The 10,580-nt window shown below is 44.5% G+C and overlaps 1 protein-coding gene across 1 annotated transcript; it reads right to left on the bottom strand.

The window, feature by feature from the left end:
• Positions 1 to 48: 48 nt before the first annotated feature.
• On the bottom strand, positions 49 to 8,867 carry LOC137909582 (prospero homeobox protein 2-like). The gene is made up of 6 exons (XM_068754046.1): positions 8,757 to 8,867; positions 8,466 to 8,607; positions 4,051 to 5,213; positions 3,733 to 3,834; positions 3,031 to 3,225; positions 49 to 216 (listed from the first exon to the last, which is right to left on the bottom strand). The coding sequence occupies exons 1-6, from the start codon at positions 8,865 to 8,867 to the stop codon at positions 49 to 51; spliced, it is 1,881 nt and encodes a 626-aa protein (XP_068610147.1).
• Positions 8,868 to 10,580: the final 1,713 nt, after the last annotated feature.

Genomic DNA, 10,580 nt, shown 5'->3' with positions numbered 1-10,580 from the left:
CGCGTTGTGTCTCAACGACTGCAGCACGTCACGTCTTCTGCTCTCCTCTCATCCAAACGGATGATTCCTTAATTCATCGGGTACGTCACTGTCCAGTTTACAGATCACCTTGTAGATTGCTTTTTTCCACGACGGATGATAATCCTTGCCCGCTGAAATGGCAAAGTAAAATTCTCTCAATGTGATCTCTGCAACTTCCAGGAATCTCTCGGGTACCTGTGAATCCGCAGGAGATGAAAGATAATTACAGAGATCTTTGACAAAATATTGTGTACAGACAACACAATTAAAGGGGGCATATTGTGTGTGTGGGGGGGGGGGGGGTCTAATATTTTGGTGGTTTTGGGTCATTACCAACCCAAAAACTGCTAAATTAGACCATCCAGTCACTCCTGCGTGGTTTGCGTAGTTCTGTGATCAAGTATTGAAACATGTTTGGCAGCACACACACACACACCCCCCCCCCCCCCCCCCTTGTGACGTCACATCGGGGGCTCGTTCACGAGATGCGTGCACTCCACACGTCCACACGAGTCGAAGAAGAGCAGAGTGGATTAAGTTTATTTTTGTTGGTAATGTTTTTTGTCTGTGCTATAAAAAAAGTTACATCACCGGTTGCCATGGTAGCGCGCCGCTGTGAATTTAATTTCAGTTTCATTTTCAGAGGTTTCTAGCACAGCGGTTTGAGACAGGAAAGAGGAACGCTGTCCTGCAGCACCTGTTTGATATTTTGACCCAAGACTGTAAAATATATTTTATATAAGTGTGTATAATATGTGACCTTTAAGATGATCAGGATCAGACCTAACAAATCAAGGTAAGTAATGTCAAAGGTTTATCCTGATGGCTCATATTCTCAAAAGTTACCTGCATCTAGATCTAATGTGAATACAGCCGTACTCTGATGAATGAAATGTTTCTGCAACAAAATCGTGCACTGCATGAAGTCTTCCTCTGGGTTAGTGTTACTGAGCCGATATTCAGCCACTGCTGGCTGACACGTTTTCACACACTAACACCATTTGTATTTTTTTAATCCATACGGCCGATGATCCGATCCATGTTTTCTAGTTTGAAGGTCACTTTGCAATCTACTGCCATAAATATCCAGGTACACAAGCATGTACTGTGTATCTGTGGTTTAGCTGGTATGTTTTGACAGTTCAGACCTTTAGACGTTTGAATAGTTGCCTATTTCTGTCTGTTGGTAACAACTCAAAAGGTTCTGGCCGGATCGAGAACAGATGATTACATTTTGTTGATCGTGTATTGTGAATCACTTAATTTTTTGATAACTTTTGCAGTAAATGGAGCTTCAAAATTACTTCCTCAATATCGGTTGATTATTGACCATGTAGAGTGGGGGGCTAAGATCTCTCCACTGAATTTCATCCGGATTGCAGATTGTTGGAAAAATGTGGGCGACACTTGAGTTTCGGCCTACGGCACATTGAGTATTAGAGCTAGAGATTCCTAGCAAGCGTCGTCTTATAGCTGAGTAAATTCCACATCGGGGCAGGTCAGCGGATTTGTTCCAACTTTAATATCTGAGGAAAAAGATCCAGTTGAATTCGGGGTAAATTTTCACAACAAAACAATTTTGTTTTTTGACCCTTTAATAATATCTCTCTTTTCACCTCCACAAAGGAGGTTCTGTTCCTGCTGGTCTTTACCAAAACACTGTGGAATTAGTAGTGGGCAAACGGATTTGTTGTATCTTCTATAGATCCAGAAGAATCCACAATTACTGAACGTGTGCTTTTTATGAATAAATTCTGAACTAAGAATGATATCAATGTGAATCCAGTTGCTAAAGTTTTGTTTTCATGATTAAGGAATCTAAAAAAGAAAAGAAAAGAAATTCAGGACTTAACGGTCAAATAATTCTAATCCCCCCCCCCCCCCCCCCCCCCTAGTCCCTGCTCTTTAAAGGGTTAACACCTACATGTTAAAAAGAGATTGTTTTGAACTAAAAGCATTTCTCCATTCCATCAAACATGCAACTGGATTTTTTTTTTTTTTTTTTTTATGGAGTTTTAGCAGAAAATAAATGTAACTACCTATTTGCTCTAAACGTCTGAACTCTTACTGGTTTATTCAAAAACATTCATTATTCAAAATAACTATAGCATTAGGAGTTATTTGATATTTGCTGCTGGGATGAAAAATGAGTGATGTAAGATTTTGAAATCGGTTGTACATTTATTCCTGTGTTGGATCAAAACGTTTAATTAGACCATGCTAATCCTGCAGACATCAAAGTTACACATATTGATTTGCATTATTGTACATTTAAAATAAAAATGCATGTCACATTAATTCCAGATTAAATGAAATTGACCTCATGTCAAGGCCACATTTTTATAGTCAGTCTGCAGTTATTCATAATCTCTGTCATCAGGAAATGATAAGTAGCTGTAATTTATTTAGCAATAAATCCTCATTTAAGAAGCGTTAAATGGCAGCATCTCACGCCTTTGAACATTTCTCACTGTTGTATTATTGTTCAGTTTAAATTAGATATGATCAAAGATTAGCATCTTTGACTGGGTGAACATATTCCTGTTAATACCAAGCCCTCCTCATGCACGGCCTTTTCACAAATATTCAAATCAAATAAGGGCTCTTAAAACGGACAGTATCTTGATGAAACAAGACGTCATAATGCTGAGCAAAAAAAATTTAAGTGACTTAGTTCATTTGTTGGAAATGCTTACATTTCTTTTTTTTAGAATTACGATTCATGTGCTTGTATTTAAAAAAAAAAATAGAAGCAGTTATTAAATTTATCCTGTTATCATTCCTACAAAATAATCTACAGTCACAAATTAGAGCACCGATGCAGGCACCTGGGGAAATGGTTTTGTGTATATTATGAAATATAAAATACAATATGCATAAAAACTAAATTATGTTCAAATGAAATTAATAAAAACTGGCAAATATTTAACTAATATCTCAGGATATTAGTTAAAGATGTCTTTTTATTATTATTATTATTATTATGAGCAGCAGTGTCTGGTCCGTTACCTGGAAGTCGTTGGCTTTGTCGTAGTGCGTGCTGAGAGCTCTGAACAGCTGTGACTGTCTCCCCACAGTCAGACCTCTGACATCGGGCGTTCCCACGACGACGGCGCGTCGGGCAGACTTCTCCATCTGGATGTAGAAGAACTCCCTGAAGTTGCTGAACCACTTGATGAGCTGAGAAGTGATGCAACGCGTGAACTGAAGGTGAGCCCAGAGAGGAAAGGGTAAGTTGACGGGATCCTGCTGCGTGAACTTGTTTGGATTTATGTCCAGGACGAGCTACGAAGTGCTGCTGCAGCGCACATTTCAAAATACGGAGCTAATAAACACATAAACATTGCACTTTGCATTGTTCATCATCTTGTGTTTTTAATGCTGATGTAAATGTGTTCATCCTGATCTGACTGCTTGCTTACAATAATGTATTTTTGGAAAATAAAAGTATCAGAATGAAATGAACTTGTTTGAAACCGAGTCTTTTTTTTCTGTGGTTGTATAAACTGGAGCCTTAGAATCGCTAAAAGAATGCAGCAAATTATTAAAAAAAAGCTAATTATTTTCAGACTTCTGGTTTAGTTTAAACTCAAGAATTATGCATCATGTATCTTGTGATGAGGGGGGGGGGGGGGGGGGTTGTAGGTCTATTTTTACAATAGAAATGTGTAAATATTGTCAACTCAAATACACAACTGAGTGTTTTGTCACCTGGACGTCGTGGAAGTACCTCTTCAGGACCGCTGAGCTTGGGTAGCGTGTATAGAAGAACATGAGCTTCGCTCTCTTCAGATGGTTTGTGGTCAGACTCTCCTAAATGTACAAGTCTTAAGGGGAAAACAAATCCTGCACACGGACATTCTCATTGTTATCTCATGTTTCTACAGGAAGTATTGCTACCAGTATTTAAGGGCAGCTGCCCCAGAAGCTGCAATAAAGAGGGATGTATGGGATCGCTGGTTTGGCTTAAGGCAAGCAAAATATCAAGTCAAAATATGATGCTTCATTGAATTTAAAGAAAAAGGATACATTCAGCATGGACAGGTTGCTCCTCACCAGTCTGTCAGACTCGGCCTTGACGCGAGGGAGACGCGGGTCTTGTAAAAGTATGGGATCCGCTAACGCAGTACGAGTGTGTGGGCTTCTGACGGATCTGGGTTTGTCCTTTGATCTCACTTGGACTAAATTCCAACGTGTGTCCAACGTCGCTCGCTCGTCTTCCGAGCGTCTGAGGGCACGGTGAGAAGCGGCGCTGCGATTCTCTGACTGCTCTCCAGGCGGACGGGACTCGTGGCCGAACAGGGTCCGGGGTTCGGGTGGACGGCGACCTCTCAATCTGGACTGGGGGTTGGGCCTCTCCACGAGGTCCGGTTGAGGTTTTTGACCCTCTGCCGTCCCACAGGACACGTCTACGTCGTGATCGGGGCAAGCTGATGAATGAAAAGGCATGCCGGGCTCCGTGCCCTCCTCTCGATGTGGAAACGCCTGGAGAAGTGGCATGCTCTTTAGAATGGAGTCGACGCCGTCGGCAACGACCCTGGACAGCTCGCACTTTAAAACGTCCGCCATTAGCTTCATCTGCTCCGGTTTGGAGTGAAAGTTCTTCATCAACGTCCCCTTCTTCAGTCCAATTCTGGCGGAGCCGGTCTCCGCCTGGCACGAATCTTTCCCTGCGTCCGGAGTATTGTTCCAGTTGGGATTGTGCTGTTGGTTGCCTCTCCCTGTCGTGTCGGTTACTCGATCCCCACGCCTGAAACTCGTTCTGAGCTTTCTGAGGCGCTTCTGCTGACTCTCTCTCTGGGCTCTTGTCGTCTGGCTGAGACCTGGAGAGCCAGATCCACGGCTGTCCTGTCCCGGAGCGAGTCCTTGAATGATCTGGTTGGTCTCCTGATGCTGCTTTATTGCATCTGTGTTGTTCACGTCAGGAGAGATGGTCATGCATCTGATGATGTTCTCTACTCTGGCCCGCTTTGCCTGATGGTCGCTGTGTGGGTTCCGGTCAGGTTGACTGTAAGAAGCGGATCCAGGCGACGCCTGACGCGGCCTTCTGAAGAAATGCTCGGAGTCTCTGGTCAAAGTGCTGCAATCTGCATTTTGGGACATCTTTGTGTCTTCGGTGTCTTTGTAAAAAGTCACAGAAGCATCCACTTCATCTGAATTTGACAGCATGAGGTCCGGATGGAAGAGCTGCTCTGCGGGGTGAGTACGTACCTCAAAACCTCGATGCTCGTGCTGCTTGAAGTTAAAAAGAGAGAAGAGAAAACAAAATTAGCATTAAAGGTTGAGTTAAGAGAGTGAAACCTGACACTGCAGTCATAACGCATTATAATACTCGGAGCCCACCTGTGTGAACGGATCCGAGGGGGGCTGCACCTCAGCAGCTTGCAAGAAGTGACTCCGTTCCTTGTACTGGTCTAGATAAGAACCCTTCTACAAACCAGGGGGGGTGTGGTCTCATATGCCAACCAATCACATCCCTCCTCCACGCACGCACACACACAATAGCATTAAATATTTCCTTTGAATATGACAGGCCGCTGTTCATTTCACCGCGTCGATTACATTTCAGATATTTCGTGATATAGTTGTGAAGTTACACCACGTAATACAAGCACATAATATATTTGAGTTTATAATGTGGTAGAATGTAAAGAAGAAAACTTAATTCTTCACTTCCTTTCCACATTCTCTCCATCACTCTGCACTACTGACCCAGAAGCAGCGGCTGCAGCCCCTCCATCGCCGCCACCGCCCTCACCTCCGGCTTCGGCACCCTCTACCATGCCTCCAGCGCCATCACAGCCTCTCCATGCCGAACCTGGTGTGTTTCTCACACACACGCACACACACAAGTCTAACTTGTGATATACTTACTTATTTGCTGCATCTAAATGGGTCTCCACAAGCGTTATGCATCTCATTGCCACATTCTGACCTTCCCTCTTCCTCTAGTTCCTGCTTTCAAGCCCACGGCTCCGGCACCAGCTCCTCCAACGACAGGAGAGAGAGCAGAGGTACGTGAATCACGTTTCACGCATGCGTTTGGCTGAGAACTTTATCAGATCCCTTAAGAGGCGCTGAAATTCAAAGAGCAACAGGTAACATGCAGTGAGCTGCAGCGGCTTGGGGGGGGGGGGGGGTCATCATCATCGCATTCTCTGCAGACGGACTCGTTCGATGCGTTTTTATAGCACCGGATCCGAACAGAAAGTTATCTCGAGACACTTTACAAGGTTGAGCAGTGAAAGACGGAACCCAACCCAAAGAGCAAGCACTTTGGAGACGGAGGCGAGGAAAAACGTCCCTTTAACAGGCAGAACCCTTGAACAGAACCCAAGACTGGCCATCTGTCTGGACCGGCTGGGTTGAGAAGGACAGAGACAATGGCAGATAGGAGGGGAGTCCAAAACAAAGAGAGGGAGATATTTACTGACTTATAACTCGGTGAATAGAACCCTGATGCAGCCTTGAAGTGCTCGGGTCTTTCCGGGCTACAGCCGGCCGCATGACTTCCCCCCCCCCCCTGCTTGTTAGCTGGTGCTCCTGAGCCACTTTTTCCACAATGGGGCAAAAGCAGCGCTCAATAAAATTACTTCAAGATGTTCTCAAAGTTCACGTAGACGTGAAAGAATGCCGTGATTTGCTGATTCGAGCAGCAATCTGGAAAACAGAATCTGATGAGCCTGTTGTCTTGACGCGGTCGTCTTGTCCTGGATTTTTATTCTTATTTTTCACCTTTAAACATAAAATACATCGAAAGTGTTTGCGCTGTTCTTTTTCTTCTTTAACGCGAGTCCGGCAATGATTTACTGGAGCTGAAACGATGGTCATTTTTCTGCCTGTTAAATTTGTATAGTGGAAAAAAAACAAAAAAACATTTTCCTCCTTCCATACTGTCAAATTTTCACTTGTCCTGCTTCGGTTTGTTTTACGTGACCAGAGTAATTCATCTTTGATTTGATGCTTTGTTGCATTTCACCCTCTCACAACGAACTTTGACAACTCCAAGACGCTTTGCTTCCAAATTCTCTGCTGCGGGTAAATTCTTATCTTCAAAGCCTCATTCGCCGGCGCCGGCGACGGCTCGGCCCTCGAGAAGCTCCAGATAATGGGATCATCTCTCACAAAGTCTTAAGGGTCGATCATCCCTGTCTCCCACTTCACAAAGCAGGCGGGCTCAAGTGTGTGCAGCTGCGTGTGCCCCCCCCCCCCCCATCAGTGTTTCTGTTTACTTTCACAATCACAGGAGACAATGGGTCCTAATACATGTCTTTGTTTCTCTGCCAGCTCCTACACGAATGTCTGAACAACAGTTTGGAGGGGAAAAACACACAGAATGCATTATGACAACACACACACACGAAAACTCAAACATTAGATTACCATGAGAAATACTCGAGGCTCCTACTTGGACTGAATACAGATGCAAGGCGTCCTCTAATTTCATTATTTACTTCTTTTACTGCTCAAGATGCCATTAGCATCTTTCAAAGATCATGCTAATTGGCGGTGCAGAGAAATCTGAAGGATTTGTCGGCAGGTTTTTTTTTTTTGTCTGGCCTCCAGAATTTGGCTAAATTTGGGGATTTTTTAATTGAGCTGCTCAATAAGACGTTTCAGATTAAAGGTGGCCTGGAAATCAGCAGCTAGCTATTCATTTTCATTGAAGCAACATCAGAGAGATAATTTACCTAAATTATTCTGGAGGGGGGGGTCTGTCTATTAAATAGATAATTATATCAGTGTCATCACATAAAGACTTTTAATCTAATTGAAAATAGGTTTTGCATTTAAGATTGTACTAATACTTTCAAATACCACAGTTGCACACAATAAATAAAAGGCTAACAGTTTGAAGCTAACTGTTTCCTGTCAGACTCCTGACATTGAAGGACGTGTCCCAGCAGAGAGGGCGGAGTTAGAGTCTAATTAGTTATGCGTGGTTAATACTGTCACTACTGAAAGAGGTTTTTAAATTCTGTTAAAGTGGAGTTTTTACATTATTCACACAACTATGGGCAATTTGCTGCAACCAGTCGGCCTAGTTTGCATGTTTTTGGTGGTGCGAGGCAGCCGGGAAACCCCAGAGAGAACCCACGCAGTCCTAGGATTTGAACCTGCAACCTTTTTGCTGCGAGGCTCCAGCGCTGAGTTTACAAGGAAACTGTTCGCCCGTCTTAAATCGAAAGCGCACTCGGCTACAGTCCACATATTGATAATAAGAAATGCTTAATGTTCAAAGTGTGTGAGGCCACGATTCCGCCGCTGTCAGGTGTCTTCTCTGGTTGTCCTTTGGACAACTTTAAGACGGGCGCTAATGGAAAAGAGTGAATCGGTGAGTGATGAAGATCAGCCGTGCTGAAAAGTCCTTCTCTGACGTCCGTGGGGAGACCAGAACATGCATTCACTGACATGCGTGTCATGTGCAGAGGTGAAGGTCGCACCTTTGCCGGCCTGTGGCCACGCCTGGAGCCACGCCTGGAGCCACGCCTGGAGCCACGCCTGGAGCCACGCCTGGAGCCACGCCTGGAGCCACGCCTGGAGCCACGCCTGGAGCCATGCCTGGAGCCACGCCTGGAGCCACGCCTGGAGCCACGCCGACACTGTTTTATAACACGCCTTGGAACAATTCATCAGAGCACGCCTTGGTGATCCTTCCCTTCAGGCTCTGCATCAGTTAAAGTGCATATTCATGTGCGCCGCTTCCCTTGCAGGCCGTTTCATTCACAGCTGACCAACGTGCTGAAACGGCCAGCTTGCATCTGGCCCCATTCTTTTTCTCCCCCTCGGGCCTTTGATATGGGTGCCAGCTCTCCTTTTCTTCCTCCTCTCATCTCTGTGGTCATACCAGAAGATTTTTTTTTGGATGGAGAGAATGAGGCGGGGGGGCCTGGAGGAGGAGATGGGGGGGGGGGGGGCAGCATTCACAGCTGACGGTGCTCGTGTGGGTGGAGCTGGTTGGTGTCAGAGGGTCGGAGGTCAGAGGAAGGGGTGATGAGAGGCAGTCTCTGAAGCTGCTACCTGTCATTGGTCTCCAGAACTATTCGTGATGTCATTTCCTCTTCCTTACGCAAGCAGGTAGCTGCAGAATACGCAAAATAAAGTGGGATTGTTGTGTTCTATATAATAACCAACTCAAATAAACGTAAATATTTCTGCTCTGTTCTCTCTCTTGTCCCCGTCTTAGTGATGCTGTAACGGCTCTGTGTCTCTGACGACTGAGCAAAGTCCATTGATTCGTCTTCGCTCAGGCCAGACCATCATCATCGTCCTGTCTTCAGCCATTTATCTGAGGTACGGCCTGCGGGTTAAGCGTGATGCAAAACAGTCAAATGTATATCGTGTTTAATACCAACACACCTTCGAGAGAATGGCAATTAGAGCAATCATGAGGTTCACGTCAGACTGACCTGAACGATCTGGAGGGCAGATGAGTTCCTGGTGACGGAGCTCGTGATGCCGTAGATGAAGATGCTGAGGTTCTCCTTGGGAGAGACCAGGTTGGACAGGATTATAAATGAGACAATAAGAGGGACGGTGAAGGCTAGATGTTTTGGAGACAAGATCAGAGAGACCAGACTTTGATGGTTTGGACATGTCCAGAGGACAGACAGGGACTATATCGGTAGAAGGATGCTGAGGATGGACCTGCCAGGGAACAGGACTAGAGGTCGACCCAGGAGAAGATACATGGACGTAGTGAGGGAGGACATGAGAGTGGCTGGTGTTGGGGAGGACGATGCAAAGGACAGGGTGAAGTGGAAATAGTTGATTTGCTGTGGCGACCGCTCACGGGACAAGCCAGAAGAGAAAGTAGAAGAAGAAGAGAAAGGGGAAAGAAATTGAATTTGTTTTGAAACTGCAGGAATGTTGAATGAGGTCAAACTGACATTAACAAATGAACTTTTATTTTTTCCGTGATTGGATTCAGTGTCGAGGGAAACCTGCAGCGCAGTAAGAGATGTAATAATATGCAACGTCTGTATTATGCCATGTTTTACATCAGTACTTGGAAAAAATATGTCTAGTGTATTGTGAGATCATTAACTCAAACGCCTGCAGTTCACAAATGCCCCCACTAGATGGGGCTGTTGCCGCAGTCTGGTACAGTCCAGCTGTAGCAGCATCTGCTGCAGATCGAGGCCTGTTCCTTTGGTTTAGAATCAATGTATTTTGTTGTGAACACTTTATAAATCATTAATATGATGCAATAACTCATTACGTATTACTTGCTGAATAGCGAGCCCCCGTTTATCTTAATTTATCCATTCTTAAATTTATACTCATTTTATGACCTTCTGCTGATATTAAGCACCTTCCAAAACCTATACCATATATTTATATTTATTTATCATGACCATTTCCAGATTATAAACTGTAGTAACCCATAATTTAGAACTCCCTGTATTGTGACGAGACTCCAAAAATAATCTTCCTACGTTTATTAGTTTTATCTCTATTTTTAGATTCCTGGTGGTGGTGCTGAGATCGAGGGCCCCGCCCTACATGACTGTCGAATTCCATAAACATCGATCAGTAATCAAGCGAGATATTGGGGA

This window comes from Brachionichthys hirsutus, chromosome 20, assembly GCF_040956055.1.
Source record: "Brachionichthys hirsutus isolate HB-005 chromosome 20, CSIRO-AGI_Bhir_v1, whole genome shotgun sequence".
In the NCBI taxonomy this organism is placed as follows: Eukaryota; Metazoa; Chordata; class Actinopteri; order Lophiiformes; family Brachionichthyidae; genus Brachionichthys; species Brachionichthys hirsutus.
This window is presented reverse-complemented; position numbering and strand designations above follow the sequence as displayed.